Source organism: Lissotriton helveticus, chromosome 5_1 (genome assembly GCF_964261635.1).
Source record: "Lissotriton helveticus chromosome 5_1, aLisHel1.1, whole genome shotgun sequence".
Classification (NCBI taxonomy): domain Eukaryota; kingdom Metazoa; phylum Chordata; class Amphibia; order Caudata; family Salamandridae; genus Lissotriton; species Lissotriton helveticus.
The window spans coordinates 1378872765-1378892360 of NC_136065.1; the positions used below are offsets into that span (position 1 = coordinate 1378872765).

The window sequence follows — 19596 nt, forward strand, 5'->3', positions numbered from 1 at the left end:
AAATAACGAAGTAAATCCATTAAAAATTGTGCAGCAAACCCACAAACTATCCTTTTCTTCTGCATAATTTACTCAACCCTGTCGCACCCACAGTCTTTGTTTGATTACCCTACTGTTTCAAAAATATATTGTTATCTTTTCATTTTCAGCACCTGACAACCTGAAACATCACTGCATTTCTGGGCCATTTCTCAGCAAACAACAAGAGGACCCCAACCTCCTTTGCTGCTCTTTCACCCCAGCTACCACCCAACAAACACCAGTGTTAAAGGTAAGTAAACTGATGCTATATTTTTTTGCATGGGAGTTAGGGCTATGTATGTGGTCACTCTCCAGGCCCTCAAGCAGAGTCTATTTCAGTGCCTCCAGCAACCACTGTGGCACAGAGAGGCAGGAGGCAGTAAGGCTGTATTTTTAGCAGTCATTTTGTGGAAAGGGGAGCTGTTGGAGATGTATTACGATAATGCACAAGATATATGTATTTATACTGAAATTTGAGATTATTGCACTGCACCTTATACGTTGTACTTTGGTTATTGACAGGTTTCTTTAATATATATATAGGTAAGGCCAGCAACACACCATCATGAATACAGTACAAGAGCTGATTGCAAGGTCATTCCAGGCACGGCCACTTGAACAAAAACTACAGATAAAGCAATTAGGACCTCATCAGCCTGAAATAAACCTACGGCAAACTACCCAGGACAGAGGAAAAATGTCAAAACGTACATTCTCAAATGCCTGGTACACAAAAGCTGATTGGCTTACAGGGTGCCCTATAAAAAATTCTCTGTTCTGCTTCCCCTGCTTGCTGTTTGGTGGTGACTTTTCTTGGATACGTCAAGGAATGATTGACTTGAAGCATATATCTGAAAAAATAAAGAAGCATGCGCTCACAAGAAATCATATGGAAAACCTGACAAGACTGGGAATGTTGGGGGAAGACGCACCAATTGAGCAGCAGATAAATGATGCATATCTCAAATCCATTCAAAAGCACAATGAAGCCATTGATAAGAACAGACAAAATCTATCCAAGATCATTGATTGCATTCGTTTCTGTGGTGCTTTCGAACTGGCATTGCGAGGCCATGATGAATCAGAAACTTCCTCAAAACCTGGGATCTTCCGAGGCCTAGTGGATTTAATGGCAACCATAGACAAGGATTTGGAAACACATTTAGCACGTGCTACAGTCTTTAAGGGCACCACTAATACAATACAAAATGAACTCCTTGACTGTATGCTCGAAATTATAAGAAGCCATATTGTGCAAGAGTTGCGAAACACAGACTTTGTGGCTATTCAGGCTGATGACACCACTGATGTGGCCACTAAAACACAGTCCGTGTTAGTGTTTCGGTACCTTGACAGTGACAGAAACGTTGTGGAGAGGTTCTATGGTTTCACACATTTAAGAGACTCTAGTGCAGCAACCATCACTGAAGCTATACTGTGTCAACTGAACTTAATTTTCCCGGACCTGCCTCAAAAACAAAAACTTATTGCACAAAGCTATGATGGTGCGTCCGTAATGAGTGGAAGCCTTGGTGGAGTACAGAAACGAATTCGAGATGTGTACCCTAATGCTCATTTTGTGCACTGTTACGCCCACCAACTCAATCTTATTATGCAACAGGCGGTATCAAAGATCAGAGAGACACAAGTTTTCTTTCAGGATATCGGAGGCATAGCAGCATTCTTCACACGTTCCCCCAAAAGAACAGAAGCCCTTCATGAGATTGTGGACAAAAGCGTACCAAGGGGATCCTCAGCTCGTTGGAACTTTCACATTCGTACAGTCAACTTAATCTTTGAACATAGGGAGGGCCTTGAGAAATGTTTTGTCGCCATAGGATCCAGAGAAGACTTTGATCACACAAGTCAGAATGAAGCCCATGGCTTTATTAGAACACTAAAAGACAAAGAGTTTCAGTTCTTCCTGTTTTCTTTTCATGAAATAATGCGTGATGTTGATGCGTTATACGATCAGTTACAACGAAAGGACATAGATACTGTCTCTGTGAAAGCCGCTACATCTACATTTGTACAAAAGATAAAGAAAGTGAGAGATGGGGTTGACGATTTAGAGAGCAAACTGCTGGAGCATTCTACTTTTGCAAACCGCAGGCAAAACATCACCTCTCTGGTTCGAATTGGAAAAGAGATATGTGACATTGTAATTGTGCAGGCACAAGAACGTTTTTCATTCACAAAACATTTGGTGAGTGCCACTTTATTGCAAAGTAAAGAGTTTGCACAATATGATGAATCCTTCCCTGAGCGTGCTCTGAATCAGGCTGTGGAAGCATATCCTATGCTCAAAAAAGAGCAGCTGAGAACTGCGTTGACTGTACTCTACGGAATGCCGGTGTACCGGAAGGCCACAAGCGCCTTGACTTTGCTGAGTTTAATACATAAACTGCATATGGAAAACTCACTTACAGAGACAGGGACTTTACTAAAATTTGTGATTACGACTCCAATGACAACAGTAGAAGCTGAATGATGTTTTTCAGCCTTAAAGCGCATAAAGACATTCCTCAGGAACACCATGCTAGAGGAAAGACTCAATGCTTTGGCGATGCTCTCTGTAGAGAGCAAGCTAGTCCAAAAAATACTGGACTTCAACATGAAAGTAATTGACAAGTTTGCTACACTGAAAGACAGACGTGCTGATTTAGTTTACAAAAAGTGAATGCTGCTACTTGTTTGTTGAATAAAAAAATACTGATTGAGGTACTCAGAAATGCATTGTTATCTCTGTTTTTAAAAGTTTTGTAGTGTTTGTTCTATTTGGAGACTACACAGATTTTACTGATCAAATGGCATATTAAGTACATTTTGTTTCACCTTAACACTATCATCTGTGTGGACAGACATGCGTGATAGTCGCATGCGTTCTAATGGTAAAGGTAAGGCGTGGTTCCCAATGCTTTGTGAAGGCTGTTTCCCAACTGCTGTGCAACTTCTTCTACTCTTAGAGCTGAGATTTTCATGAAAGTCTTATAGTCTGAATTCAGCACCTGAGCATAATAGGACGGAATCTATGAAGCTCTGTGGTTATGCTGAATAAGCAGCTACCTATGTTATGCCATCTATTAATGTAATAACTGCACTTTCACAATTGCTTTATTAACCTTCCTGCTTTCTCAAATTTGCTTGTAAATGCACGATTTTTCTTCTTTTTTTTCATACCCCGTTTGGGGTTCGGGCTCGCTCGCTGCGCTCACTCGCTACAATGCTGTATGCAAATCACTTTGCGCCCCACCACTTTCAAATGTCACCCACCGCCCCTGGCGAGAGACCTGTCCTCCTATCGTGGATACTGCGAATACTCATCAGCAACAAGGGCAATGCATCAGGCCATTTCAGAGATGTGGGTGAACGTACCTTTTGCCATTTGGATCTTGAGAGTTCCATTAATCTGCTCCACTATGCCAGATGCTTCGGGTCTGTAGCTACAATGTAGCCTCTGATCAACTTGTAATGCAGCACAAAGCAGCTTCATACTCTTACTATGGGAGTGTGTTTCTCTATCCACTCCAATAAGGTTGCTCCAATAAGCTCTCTAAGCAACAACTTTGCTACTGTGAGACTATCACACCTCCTTGTTGGATAAGCTTCCACCCACCGTGGGAAAACACACACCACAACCAAAATTTACTCCAATCCATTACACCTGGGCATCTCGATGAAATTGAGCTGGATCCTGTTGAAGGGTCCCCCAGATCTCTCAATGTGACTTAATAAAACCACAGCTTTCTTTCCGGCATTCATTTCTTGACAAGTAACACATCTGTGACACACTGCTTCAGCAAATGTACGGTACTGTAAGTTAAACCACATCTGCCTGAACACTCGCACCATGGCGTCCCTTCCAAGGTGAACTGCTCCATGAATCTGCCTCTCCATAGGGCTTAGTAACACTGCTTGACCATCAGCTGAAATCCAAATACCATACTCTCTTTTCTCACCACCTGCTTTGATCCAACCAGCTTCTTCCTGTCCTGACACTTCTCCCTGCAGATGCTTGATCTCATCCCAAGTGTCTGCTATGGCTAACATCATGCTGAGGTCGGTTCTTTCTGTGCTCTTCCCCATGAAAATGCTTCCTTGTTCAGCACAGAAACATGGAACCTCATCGGTGTACCTGTTGCAGAGGGTCACAAAATCATTTCCCTTTCCATGAGCACCACCCTTCACCACAGCTATATGCTTTGGACGTTGCAAAGCCTCCAACAGTTCTCTTACACATTCCCCATTCCTGATGGGAGATCCTGATGATGTTCAGAGCCCCCTCTGTGACCATAGCTGTCCAAAGTCATAAATCACACCGAATCCGTACTGGCTATCGGTGTAGATGGTGACTCTGATTTGATCAGCAACCAGGCATGCACGTTTCAAGGCATTGATCTGAGCCACTAGTGCGGAGTATACTCCCTGTAAACCAGCAGCTTACAAAACTCCAGAAATGGTACATACAGCAAATGCTGCTCTCAGATGACCCACATTGTCTCTTAGGAACCATCTACAAAGAAGATTTAATCAGATTCAGGCAGAGGTTTATCGACAAAGTCAGGTCTCGGTTTGGTGCAAAGTTCAGTCACATCTAGGCCTGGGCGGTGAACTTCGCTCCATTTGTGGAGTTTGCAGAGTTTTCTGCACTTCGCACTCCGTGGAGCTCGCAGAGTGCAAAAAACTCCACTTCGCAATGTGCAGCGGAGTTTTTCCCCAGCTCGCGATCATAAACGGTAGGTTTGCGATCGCACATGGTAAGTTCGCGAGCGCGATCTGCTGCTTGGGTAGGATTTCTACCCGAGTAGCAGAAATCCCAGCACAAACTGCAGTTCGCACTACACTCTGCCACTCGCGGAACTTCGCAGAGTTTTTTTGTAACTTCGCGTAGTTCCGCGTAGCAGAAATCTACGAACTACGCCCAGGACTGGTCATATCGAGACAGTCATGGTCATCACAATCTTCACCATCAACAATTGGAAGGGACATCAAAGTAGCAGGATTCAACTCAAAGCATCTTTTCAGAGTCACATTCTCTGAGGCAAGTATGACCTGCTCATAGCGTGTGAGCCTGTTATTTGTCAAATGTTGTGTCTTGATTCTCCTCATCAGAAGCTCAATTGAGTGTGGAACATATTTAGTAAGAGGATGACCCATAACAATACTTTCACACCTTTCAATGCTGACACCTGTTGCAGCAACGGACTTAAGACATCCGGGCATCGCTTAAACTACTGAATCTAAGGCAGCTGAGAAGTAGGCAACTGGTCTACGGACACCACCATGAGTCTGTGTGAGCACTGATAGTGCGCAACCCTCCCGCTCACAACAAAATAGTGAAAAGGATTTGTTGTAATCAGTCATTCCTAGAGCCGGAGAGCGACACAGGCTTTCTCGCATGCTGCATGAACACAATCAAACAGTCATTATCCTATGGTACCGGATCACTTACATCCTTGTCTGTTAATCTCTGCAGAGGTTTTGCTTTCAATGAGAAGTTGGGAATCCACTGACGACAGTACCCAACCATTCCCAAAAACATCATGACTTCTTTTTGTGTGGTAGGCGCAATCATGTTCATGATCGCCTCAATACGGTCTGGTGACACTTTCCTCTTGCCTTTCTCAATACGATGGCCCAAATACTGTGCATCAGTCAAACAGTACTGTAACTTACTCCGGTGACACCTTGTGTCCATTCTCTGCCAGGTGATTTAACAACTAGTCCCAGGATGCTTGTTTTCGGTCCAGGGAAGACATGGCTTTGGCAGTTCGGGCTGGACTGTTCCCATGAGGCACAGGGTCAGACTGATTTGCATATGGCCATGTCTGAACTGGGGTGGCGGAGTGAGCTAAAGAATGATGATGGATTAAACCCAGATCAGTTGACTGGGGGTGAGTGTTTGATTTGCTCAAACGCTCCGTCCATCATCCCCTTTTGTATCGCTTTGTTTGCCCTAAGTTGGCAGGGTATGCTCCGATGTGAGTCCCTTGCTCACTTTGCCACTGGATTCAAGCTAGCCTGGCTGATGACGGCTGAAATACCAGAAACCGGACCCAGGATGCATGTTTCCGGTCCAGGGAAGACATGGCTTTGGCAGTTTGGGCTGGACTGTTCCCATGAGGCACAGGGTCAGACTGATTTGCATATGGCCATGTCTGAACTGGGGTGGCGGAGTGAGCTAAAGAATGGTGATGGATTAAACCCAGATCAGTTGACTGGGGGTGAGTGTTTGATTTGTTCAAACGCTCCATCCATCATCCTCTTTTGTATCAAGGTGATTTAACAAAGCAACAGTATCAATTCTGCAAGTGTCTTCTGTATCGGACGCAATCAAAAGGTCATCTATGTACTGCATGAGGACTCAATTCTGTGGCAGTACCAAACTATCAAGGTTCTTTTTCAGAATCTGATTTAAAATCGATGGACTCTCTGGATACCCTTGTGGGATACGACACCACGTTAACATATGATTTTCCGGACCGAAAGCGAATAAAAATTGGCTTCCCTCGAGAAAGGGTATCGAAAAGAAAGCCTAACAAAATCAAACATGGTAAACCAGTCAGCTTTGTATGGAATTTGAAATAAAATCACCGATGGATTCGGTACCACATGACAACATGGAACTACAATCGTGTTGACATTTTGCAGGTCTTGCACAATTCTGAACTTCCCATTTGGTTTCTACAGTCCCATTATAGCGGAATTGCATGGGCTCCCCATTATCTCCTTCAGAATTCACTGTTCGATCATAGACTAAGCCTAGGCGGAGTTACGCTATGCAGAATGCCCAAAAATGTGCAAAAAAATCTCCGCGAGTGATGGAGTGTGTTAGATAAAATGCTGTTTGCAGTGATTTTCAGTTCCAGGTGTGCACTGTGCAATCATTGCAAACGGCACCATGCACAGCACAAGAGACCCCTGCTTCCTTTTTTGCAGCTCGAGTAGATTTTTTCGGCAGCTTTCTCACAGTGAACGTACAGTTTCTCAATGCGAGTGGTCACGAGCATACATGACCACTCGCAATGAGAAATCTGCCCGCCCGCATTGAGAAATCTCTCCGGGAGGTTGATTTTTCACACACGCGCTCACCAATTTGAAGTTGATTATCCCGAATGAGGAAAAATCTCGCCGGAAGCTGGATTTTCCTCGCTCGTGCTCGGCAACTTGCAACTCCGGTAGCTCTGTGTAACGTGGAGTGTGAAAAACTCTGCAAACTCCGCGAGCAAAGCAAGTTCACTGCCCAGGGTTATCATAGACTCAATTACGGGCTTGATTCCTGCCACTGTTGCCGGCATCAGATTGCACCGTGACGTTCTTGGGAACTCAGCATTTGGCTTGATCTGAATCTTAACTGGCTTAACCCCTCTGATCAATCCTATCTCTTCCTCTATGAAATCCCATACATCCATAGAAACAGAGTCTCTCAAGTCAAGTGGTAGTTCTTCAACTGTCAATACGGGGTACATCACTAGGCAGAGATTTTGATCACCATCTTGAATGCAATGTCATCATCATTAGTCTGCAACTCCACTCCCTTGGGCATGCAATAGATAGTACAATTCAATTTACACAAAAGATCACGACCCAACAAACAGACTAGAATCGAATCGCACACCACAAATTGGTGTCGATCGTGGATAGTTCGACAGGTATTTCATCTGTCAATGGATTGGTCATTCTCTTATTTGCAACTCCTACAACTTGGATCGATTGTCCCAAGAGGGGTGGGTTTGGGAATACTGCAGGTCTTACAGTAGAACGGGTAGCACAATTAGCAATCAGAAAGGTGATGGGAAGACCATCAACATCCGCCGCCACGTACGGTCCTCTATGGTCTACCTCCAAGTCTGCTCCAAGGGTACAGTCTTCCTCCCCCCTCAGGCACCATCATTGCAAAGGGTCTGAATCGAATTTATCGAATGTCTTGATGAATGGCATCTGCTGGTACATCTGATTTCGTCAAGGGATTCTCGAAGGTTGGGGAACTTGCACTTGTGGACTCAAACTCCTTCTGTTCATAGATCTGGGCCTTGCTACTATATTTACAACCTCAGGTGCCTGTACCACTTCTTGATCTGGGATCTAATTAGCTAAATGTGACCTGCACTCACACTTCCAATGCCCAACCTTGGGACAATGACATGCAGTGGTTCTCTTTAGGGTACCATTGTCTACCCCCAGTTTGGAGTCTCTGGGTTTCTCGCTTCCCTGACCTTACGCATTCTGGGCTCCTGCCTGCCTTCATCCATGCGTTGCTCCATTCGGCTGTGGTTGCGACCCTTTCTGCTTTCCTCATCTGGACCAGCATCAGTTTATCTTTGCGCTTCCTTTGCTTCGAGTCTACTTCATCACTGCAATACCTGGCATAGCACAGAATCTCATCCACAGATTTGTTCTGCCAATGGATCAAATGCTTTTGGATCATAAAGCTAATCTCTGGCCTTTGTCCTAAAACTAATTTGGAAACAAACTGTCCCATGTCCTTTGATTCTAGTGTGTCCAATCCACTGTACTGCTTAAAGTCTTGCAAGAGCCTTTCGTACTAAGCATGAACGGATTCCTTGAGCTCTTGGGTAGTACGATCTATTTGAACCCAATCAATATCTTATGGTGAGATCTTGGACAGTAACCATGTGATTACCTGCTCGAACATTTTTAAAACTATGGGTGAAGAACCATGTGTTATGGGGTCTCGTTGAGGTTCTGAAGTTGGCCATTCAACAGCAATTTTATAAGCAGACCACAAATCACTTGGTGCCACAATGTCAAACAAGATATTCAAATCAATCCACAATATATTTTAAATCTTGACAAAGCGATCGACTTGCTTGTAACACTCAATAGGCTTTTCCCGTAGCCAAGGAAAATTGTAAACGCTGCTTAATCACCCCGGCTCCAAGGCACATGCACATACCGTCCACTCAGTACCATCTCACAATGAGTAAAGAGTAAACCTCTATTCCTGCTGTCCCTCCTGGAGGTGGCATATCTCCTATGCCCTTTTTGACACTCTTTTTCTTGGACCTCCTTTCCTACCACTTGTCAAGCATGCTCCATGCATGTATCCCTACAAATAATTCTCAAATTGTGGATCTTCAATCCTATGAGTCTTTTCTCTTCCAATTCTTGATCACTATAATTTAGCCTATGGCCTCCCTGTAACATTTTCATTTTGGACAAATCCACATCATAACTCTGTGCTAATTCCATCAACTTCTCATGAACTTTTCTTGCCTTTGGGGTCACATCCTTTGCCACAAATAACACCTCATCTTGTTCATAAAGTTCCATCCTTTGCAGAGGCAAGTTTCCACTAATCATCGCATCTGCTCCTGCCTTTAACCTCACTACGTCTAGCACCTTTGCCCTTACAGCAGCTTTAATCGTTCCCTGACTCAATGTACTACTCAGCTCTCTACTTCCACTTCTCTGATTTCCGCGGTGTCTCCCTTCAGCCATATTTGGTGGGACATTTTGACTCCCAGACACTCCTTTATCACCTCCTCCTCTCATCCTCCCCATGGGACCTCTAACCGGGGCTTCCCTCATTCTCAAGTCAGAACGTGAATCTGCTAGCGACAATGATCTTATTGCTCTAGGTTCAATGTGCCCTCTAGAAGAGTCAGCAGTGACTGGCAATGGAGTTCTAGCCTCTACAGGTCTCAAAAAGGGACTACCTCTGCTCCCCACAGCATTTCCTCTAGAACTGGTACCCTCTCCTACTGCTGACTGTATTTGATTACTATTTTCTGCCTGACATGGGTCATACACTGACACTATGAGACCAATGATGACCGGCACCGTAAGGGCATCCGGTAACCGTATAGTAGTGTGAATTCCATTCATCTCTGCACTCCTCGATGCTTGCATCCCTTTTCCTTTCATTCCTGTTGAAAACTTTCCCAATACTCTTGCATTAGGACTCGCCTGTGGTTCTTATATTCCCTCCATAACTGCCCACCTTCCCTATACTGAACTTGGATTGTATGGCGATGGACGCTCTGCTAGCAACCTATCTAACAAACTGTCATTGGTGTCACTGTCGTCTTCTTCCTTCCTCTTCTGAGCGTCTCCTGTTGTGGGAATAGTCTCTTCCCTTCAATAGAGTCTACTCTCCACTTCTTTAATTGTGCAGCCCAAAGCACATCCTGATATGACTTCATCGGCATTTTCATCCTTCATTGACTTTGTTCCCACTTCTTTGCCTGTGCTGCTCTCATCCATGCATCTAATGCCTCAAACTGTGTTGGTGTAGGTGTAGGTTGCAATGAAGCCATAACTGCCCTTAACTGATACAGCACCTCTAATCTAAATGAACCATAACGTGGAAAAGCCAAATCTCCCTCCTTTTTGGTGATCTTCTGCCAATTTTGGAGCCAACTTTGGTATGAAGTCCTACATTTGTGGCCATGTAATGTGCTGGAGTATCCTCTAGTGGTGCCTCCTCACCCACTTGAGTTACTACTCCTCTATCTCCCCATAAAAGATCTCACAACACCCTAAAGCATCGCATGATTGAATCAAATTCTTTTGCCCTCAAGATATTTTTGTTTCTACTTCCTGATGACAATCTACCAATCCCAGCACGGCTTTACACCAATCGACCGATCACAGCACACTCCGGCTTCACTTCTTTCTCCTTACACAGCCGTTCACCATCCTTCACAATCTCTTCCTTACACATTCACGCACCTCATTCATAGAAACTTGTAACTTTCCATCAAAACGGATCAAAACATATCCGACTGTCTGTCCACGAAACTACCAGACAGTCTCACAAGTAATTGTCTGTCTCACCACTGGCAACTGTCTGTCCGCGAAACAACCGGACAGTCACCTCAGACCATCTGCCCACGAAACGGCCAGACTGTCGTATAAACAAATAGATAGTATCCAATCACTCAATATCATTCACACACAGTGACCCACGACCTGCGTCAGCCCCTCGAATTGCTGTGACCGCTCTTGTGCACTAGCTTTCCGCACAACTCTATCAAGCTCTCTCACACATGTTTCGCTATCACAAGTGGGTTGTCGATAGCGCTCACGACTCCCACAAACAGTGGTCAGACAATTACAGCCCTGGTGTCATCTACACCACAAACCTATCCTGGGATCTTAGGTTAGTCGTCGAGCCTGACACAAAACCCAAAATAAATCACATTGAACACACGCATTTCGGCCCGAAACCACAATCACTCAACTCTCATCCTAACTCCGCCAGACATCACACAATCATACCATCACCACAATCTAACGCACACATCCCTATTCATACTCGCTCCACTGTTCCCGCTTTCCCTGCCGCAGTGTCACTCTCCGTCGGTCTCCCCCAAACTCCGTCGTCCTCCGCTCTCGATCATCTGGGCTTTCATCCTTTAGGCTCTTTGGGTTCTATGGCTAACTTTCCCTAACTTCCTTCCCTCACTGCAGAGGCAACCATCCTCTTGCTACCAACTGATGGGGCCAGGCTCCTCTCTACAAGTGAAGTCTGGAGCCCTTGATCAATGAATCGTTGTTGCCTGCTGAGAAGTGTAGAGGGGAGAAATAACTCATTATGGCAAGCACAACATCTTTAAAGAACCATGACTGAAGAATCTGACTCCGAATTCCAAGTTAGTGGGTTTATCACAAAGCCAAAAATAACTGGACATACAGACACCTCAAGATGAGGTTGTAGAAGTACATTGGAACTAAGACAATTCCGAATCTATGGGCAAGATGGAAATGCTGGATCATAAAAAGAATGACAAAAATAACTGGACATACAAACACCTCAAGATGAGGTTGTAGAAGTACATTGGAACTAATACAATTCCGAATCAATGGGCAAGATGGAAATGCTGAATCATAAAAAGAATGACAAATACCAGGACCAAAACACAGGCAATGATTGCTCTGACGTTGAGATCTGTCTTCATTTGAGGTGAATAAGTGAAAAGCATTAGTCTATCCCTACGCTACTACTACGGTGACATCCCTACTTAGCATTCCCCAGGCGAAGTCAGGAAAAGGTGTCAGCACTTGAAGACTTCCTAAGAAGTGCACTCACATTGTATGGGTCAAGTATCCAATGCTACAGAGCTCGTTCTAAGATGCTCCTTCCTTCTCCACCGATCTCCTCTCCTCCTCTCCTGACTCAACCTCCGGGGCATTGTCCCTAATGCAAACACAAAACACGCCCACTACTTGCATCTCGATCACCTCATCCCCGCTGGGCACTTCATCTCATAGGTGATTTTCTCATAGCTCATTATGGCAAACACAACATCTTTAAAGAACCATGACTGAAGAATCACAGACTCCGCATTCCAAGTTAGGGGGTTTATTACCAAGCCAAAAATAACTGGACATACAGACACCTCAAGATGAGATTGTAGAAGTACATTGGAACTAATACAAATCTGAATCTACGGGCAAGATAGAAACGCTGGATCATAAAAAGAATGACAAATCTGAGGACCAAAACACAAGCAATGATTGCCCCCACATCGAGATCTGTCTTCATTTGAGGTGAATACGTGAAAAGCATTAGTCTATCCCTACGCTACTACTACTGTGACATCCCTACTTAGCATTGCCCATGCGAAGTCAGGTAAAGGTGTCAGTACGTGAAGACTTCCTAAGAAGTGCACTCACGTTGTATGGGTCAAGTACCCAATGCTACAGAGCTCATTCTAAGATGCTCCTTCTCTCTCCACCGACCTCCTCTTCTCCTCTCCTGACACAACCCCTGGGGCACTTTCCCTAATTCAAACACAATACACCCCCACTGCTTGCATCTCGATCACCTCATCCTGCTGGGCACTTCTCATAGTTGATTTTCCATTTAGTTTCGATACTCCCAACTCCTGGCTTGATGACCTTGATTCCCAGGTCTCCTTCAGTGAGAAAGAACGCCAACCCCCAATTATCAGCATTCTTGCAGAAAAGCAGTTTCTCCTCCCTGAATCTAACTCCTAAAACAAGAGACGTTATTCTAACTAACGAAGACGACTTTCTCCACCAACAACAGAAACGTGAGAACAGAACAAATCCAACATACACATGAAATTAATTTTTTTACCCTACTACAAGAACCGTCAGGGAAAATACATTTCAGGCCTACAGAAATCAACCAACATAAGAATGAAGCACATGGGCCCTATGCAAAATACACAAAATTAACAGTTTTACTTAAGTATTTCCAAATCTGCGGTTTACATAAACACATTGAATGTGCAAATCATTATATGCAGTCCATAACTTCTAAACACTTATACTCGATTTGCCACGTCCGCGTACAACTTTAATCCGGTGCATGTTTATCTCTATTCATTACATTATAAATGAGCAACTTTGTAAAGGTTACATTACCCAAAGCACAACTGCCACATTATTTCTATACATGACAAATGATAATTCTAACATTTCACGTTGACATGTTATTACCAAGTACATCCTAATGACCAAATGTTAATACAACAAAAGAATAAACGTAGGTGCAGACTACTCGTGATTATGATGCACCCCTACAATTGAAAGAGCACCATTGTGCTTCATCAGTATCAGTAAAAATCCTCAAATATGGAGGCTTAAGCTAGAAGAATCCCAGTTCATCTATTCGTTTCATAATGGTGATAGCCAAAAAAAAGAAAACTTTCCAGGTTAAGAATTTCAAATCAACTGAATCCAAAGGTTCATGGGAGGAACTTTTAAAACATCCAGAATCAAAATCAGATCTCAGGAAGGCAAAGGACTTTCTATGTTAGGTCCGATAATCAAAAACCTTTCAAAGAGTCTAGATGTCAATATTTTATGTTCTGAATCATCAATTCAGTTTTATCTGAACAACTTGACGATTGCCCAATGTGCTTTTAGGGTGGACATTTTTAGATCCATATTAAAACCATCTTGTGCCCTCAGGCACCACCATCCATATTAGCAACATGCTGGCGGCATGCGGTCTTCAACTTACGGGCCCCCTGGGATTCTGGGGGTGCACATGGGGGGTACCTATGGTACCTCCCTGCATTTCAATGTACAACGTGGCAGGCACCGCATGGTGCCTGTCACGTTCTGCATTGAAACGCACAACTTGCATTTGTGGCATTGCGGCAGGCGGTGCTTTTAGCACTGCCTGTTGCGATGTTACAAATGCGGGATGTGCCCGCCAGTGTGGCGGGTGCATCCTAATTTTGGTGCGGCACCGCAGGACGCATTGCGAGCGGTCCTGTTTCCTGGGGCCATGGCGGGCGGACAAAGTCCACCCGCGATACTAATGAGCCCCTGACTGTCCACCCAGCCTCACCAGCCTGCGCTGGCTTCCATGGTTATTATTGTCAGGTTTTGAAGGGTCTGACTCCTGAAATGGCAAGGATTCTTGTTCATCTTCTGTTGTCTTCTTAGAGGGAGATTCACAATACCTCTATATGTCTGAAATCTTGCACCCACCAATGAACTCTAAATCTTGGGAAAGATGTAACAGAGACTTTTCCCAGTTTATTAAGAAGTCATGACTCTGAAGTACCTCCAAGACAATATCTCTTCCTCTGATAAGTTGGTCTTTTGATTTTGCATGGACTAACCAGTCTTCTAGGTAAGGATGTAACCTGATCCCTTCTTTATGAAGAATACCCACTAAAGGATCAAGGACCTTTGTGAAAACTATGGGGGCTGCTTTGACTGGAAATGAGTATCTTCTACCAAGAGCCTTAAGTACTTTTGTGGTCGGGGAAAATCGCAAAATGAAGACATGCATCCCGAAGGTCTAAGACCTGCAATATTCCTGAGGAAGAACCATATGAATTTTCTTCTGCAGACAGTCTATTTTTAAATGAATTATATTTATCCATCTGTTGGCTGTCTTCGAATCCAGTACTGACCTGAAGGCGCCAGATATCTTTTTGTACTAAGAAGAAAATCAAAAAGAACATCAACACTCCTCTCGAGCCGGAACCTGAACAAGTGCTCCTTTATGTAGCAACGTTTGAACACCTTCCCACGAAACCTCTGCTTCCAGCTTGCGCTATATAATTGGCATAGGGATGCTTCCCGAGATTGGAGGTCTGGATTAACATTTTATGACATTACCACTCTGCATAATATTAAAGACCCACTGATCGAAAATGTCCGCTCTCCACTCTGCAAGGAAGAACCTCAAACATACTCCCACAGGAAGCATCTCTCTTCTTCTTCGATAGTCAGGATTTCTGTCGTGGTTTTGTGGAAATGTGCCTTTTAATGGGTTCATCAGTGGAGGGGTCTACTCTCTGTCCACGGGTCCGTAAACCAAGAAAATAGAGATTGGCAATAAAGCTGGAATTCAAATAACAAGTTTATTAATCACTCATGAGTTGGACTACGTCCATACAACACCCTCAAGTGTTCCAGGAGGTAGTACATTGAATGCACAGACCATGGTGCTTATATACAGACTTTGTTGCAGAGTAAGCATGTAGTTACAAATAGAAGGTACAGGTCTACATAGGAATAGTTACCGATAAACATGGGCAGAGGAGAGATCACTTAGTCAGCAAAGTGGTAGGGGGAACAGAACTGCTTACAGCAGCCAGAAATAGTTGACAGTTACATCTAGGACCAGGTGCAATTCAGCAGCTACAGGCCTTTTCTCAGCACATATATTGCTTTGGCCCAGTACAGAAGGAGTTAACTAAAGCTGATGACTCAAGCAGAATAGAAGGGCAAGCAACAGTGAAGACAGAAGAATTACATAGCTGACAAAAAGGATGCCACAAACAAAATGGCTTCAGCTTATGCTAACAGAAATTATTTTCAATTTCCACAGACGGCCCTTTTAGTATATGCTGAAGACATGTTCTTATACTTTCGAAGGAATACGAATAATATCATTTATGTCAATCTGCATCATTTCATTGATTTCTTAATCACTTGCTAATCGGGCATTTACATTCTTAGCATTTTGCTTAGTCGGTATACACGAGGTGCAAGTAGAAACACAAAGGGAACCATGCATGGGGCCGCATTGGATACATAGGCAACAAGTGAAAAGAATAGCAACAAATATACATAGAGTTGACAGTAATTTCCAGCCCCATACAGTAAACATGTTCCATAGCCATCCAGTCAAAGTCCATGTCCCTGAATACTGCATTAAAAACAGAAGGGGCGTGGTCAGGGAGGTTAATGCAACAGCTACTCCCGATGATGTGACATGCTCCACCATGGTCAGCCAGGATAACGTCGAGGACCATTCTATTTTGGAGCGTCACAATTCTTGCAATTTGTAGTTCTTCTGTGATATTTCCAAGCGCCATTGCTGTCTGATTGGTTACAGCCTCTACAACACGTGTCAAACTATTGTTCATTCCAGTAATATTCAACAATAAAGTAGTCATTTTTTTCCCACAGGTATACTTCCAATACTGCTGACACAGAGACCCGCTCGAGCTCTAGTGACAGAAATAACAGGAGGCCCATTTCCCTTGGTTGTTCGAGTGTTAGGGAAAACATAGCGCACAGAGGAATTTCCTTGACGACACTCCTCCATTTCCCATACAGTTCCGTTAGCTTGTGGATCTCCTTCCTCATCAGGGTAACAAACCCTATTCAATTGAGCGTTTAGTCCTCCTACATCAGCATAAGTAATGGTAGCAACTTCAAAAGCCCACAACAATGCAAACCAGGCTCTGCAGGAGCCATTATGTGAAAACGGCAAGGGAATAAAAGGCGTTCCTCCCTTTTTCTGATGAGCTGGCATCATTCCACATTCCCAGCAGTTGGTAACATTTGTAGCATTGTGTGTATGGTGCAACATCTGAATGAAAATGTTATTGAGGTAGGACATTCTGTGCTTCTGGTCATGATAAGGAAGAGTGAAATAATGGTGTTCAATGGGGACAGGAGTAGTAGCAGTCAGTAGATTTCGGACAGGGGCTACTTCCTCTACAATCCATGTTATTGCATGGTTGACTGCCAGAGTGTTTGAGCGGGTTTGTGACTGCCTTCATAAGTCTGTGACTCAGTCTATGAATGAGTGCATGACTGCCTGAGTGAGTCTCTATGTGGGTGCATGAGTTTCTTTGTTAGTGTGAGACCGTGTCTGATAGTAAGTGCATGAGTGTCTCTATGGGTCTATGAGTGAGTGCATTAGAATATGAGTGTGGCAGTATTAAAGAGAGTTTGTATGTGCATGCATGAGTCTCTGAGTTGGTCTGTGAGTGGGTGCATGGATGTTCCAGTGGTATGTGAGGGGGTGTGTAACTGAGTGGATGTGTGAATAGATGCATGAGTCTCTGAGTGGGTCTATGAGTGGATGCATGAGTCTTTGAGTCCATCTGTGAGTGGCTACATGAGTGTCTCACTAGGGCTTTGACTGGTTGCATGAATCTCTCAGTTTGACTGTGAGTCAGTGTGCAAGTATCTGAGTGAATGTGTGAGTTGGTACATTAGTCTCTGAGTCTGTCTTTCAGAGGATGCAAGTGGGCCCGAGTGGGTCTGTGAGTGGGTGTATGAGTATTTAAGTATGTGTTTGAGAGAGTGGGTCTGCGACTGATGCTGTTAGTGTATACATGAGTGTCTGGGTGGGTCTATACATCGAGGCATGACTCTCTCTCTGCCTCTATGAGTGTGTGCCTGACTGTCTGAATATATGTTTGAAAGGGTTCATGAGTCTCTGAGTGAATCTCTGTGTTGGTGCATCAGAGTCTGAGTGGGTATGTGACCGGGTGCATGAATGTTTGAGTGACTATTTAAATGGGTACATAAGTGTCTGACTGCATTAGTCTGTGAGTGGGTCTGTGAGTGGGTAAATGAGTGTCTTAGTGGCTGTGTAAGTGGGTGCATGAGTCTCTGAGCAAGTCTGTGAGTGGGTGTGTGAGCCTGAGTGGGTACATGAGTCAGCCTGTGAGAGAGTGCATGAGTATCTGAGTGGGTCCGTAAGTGGGTGCATGAGTCTCTGAGTAAGTCAGTGAGTGGGTTTATGAGTCTGTGAGTGGGTCTGCGAGTGAGTACATGAGTCTCTGAGTGGGTCTTTGAGACACATGTCTCAGTGGATGTGTGAATGAGTTTACGCGTCACACAGTATGTCCATGAGTGCATGCATTCGTGTCTGAATAAGTCTCTAAATGTTTTTTTAATTTGTTTCCATATTTGCAAAGTTGTTCCAATGCTACACATGGGTGGCCATGATGTCATCGCAGATATCGCGCATGGGAAAACATTGATTTTCAACATATTATCAACATCAGGGGTCCCTTAAAAACCCTTATATCTCAATCCTAGGGCCAGAGTACTACTACCCTGACCCCTTATACCACTATTCATGTCCCTGTTTTCAGCCCAGAGAACCATTCTCTGATACATAAAATGGCGGCTGCAACTTTCTCCTCAGGTTGTGGCCAGCCAATCACAGCATTCCTGTTGGCACATGCATTCGCAAATTCACTGTGTTAATTGCTAAATTGTCATGAAGGACCTTCAGCCACAGATATCACTATCCTGATTATCTTTCATTTCTCAAAAAACACTGATCTGATTTACATCAAATAAGATAAAGCAGAATCTGTGCAACCAAATCTACCTTTCAGCAAATTTTGGTGTAATTAAGTAATTTTAACACGCAGCATGTGGCGTTTCCAAGTAGGATTGTTGCATATGGAGTATTAAGCGGCAGGCTCTGGTTGGGGACCAAGCAGTCCACGGCATCGATGAGGGAAGTGGTGCCAAGGGAGCAGCATGTTCAGTTGGTGGAGGCACAGGAGGCAGAATACATACATGGTATGGTGTTCGGTAACCCACTGTGGTAAAGAAAACTTTGTGAGGAGTATGAAGGGTGGCTTCCACTATGACTTAAAGTTTGTGACTCTAACAACAAGAATGCACTTACCAAACACGCCCACTGAGGCAGGACTTAAAGTCACGCTGCGAGTGCAGCTCTACTCATTGCCCACCTGGTCTCCTCCTTCAGCTCAGCAAGTGAACAAGGGATGTTTGTCCAGAAACGTGTATGGCACTTTGAAACAGATTGATTGCTGAAACTGCTGTGCATGTAAATCTGCAGTCTGCCAATAAAGGAACCTTAACCTGCAGCGTGTGACGTTTCCAAGTAGTGTTTATATTTTCTGTGCTATCTAGATTATAAACACGCTACCCAGGTGATGGGTCTCCTGATACCCTGAAACAGAGATCATCCTATTTGCCTTCCCAGGGATGCCCATCCCTCCCCTTCTTTCTGTTGTGAGGAAGGAGCCTTGCACTTACTGTGGAAAAGGACCCATGTGTACTATATCTGGTAGGTCTCTTCATACCCCTATTTTCGGTATGGGTTGTAGTTATTGTATTTAGGATGTGTCTATCATCGTGGCGCTGTCTGGATGTAGTTTCAGTACATGCTCTTTTTTATTCACCTTGTTGTGAACGTATCTAGGACCCTATTTAAATATTCCTGATTCATGCCCTTATGTGGTTATAACAAATCATGTCCTTATAAAGGCATAAGAATCATATCCATATTTAGTCATAGCCAATGCAGTCCAAATACGGCAAGGCTACTCCCATATAGACTCCTAGAAAGTACAACGCATTCTTTAAACAAACCAAGCCTCCAGCAGC

At 44.0% G+C, this 19596-nt stretch overlaps 1 protein-coding gene across 4 annotated transcripts in view; it reads left to right on the forward strand.

Moving 5' to 3' along the window:
* Nucleotides 1–19596, forward strand: part of LOC144753632 (zinc finger MYM-type protein 1-like) — a 204934-nt gene that overhangs the window by 81795 nt on the left and 103543 nt on the right. For 2 of the 4 annotated variants that reach the window (XR_013594440.1, XR_013594441.1), the window contains exon 3: nucleotides 150–271. Coding sequence is in view for 2 of the 4 variants with exons in the window: in XM_078641259.1 (XP_078497385.1) it covers nucleotides 587–2512 (1926 nt within the window). In the remaining 2 variants the exon portion in view is untranslated. Of the gene's footprint in view, nucleotides 1–149; nucleotides 272–543; nucleotides 2738–19596 lie in introns of those variants that run through there. The other 2 variants (XM_078641259.1, XM_078641258.1) reach the window with 2 other exon arrangements.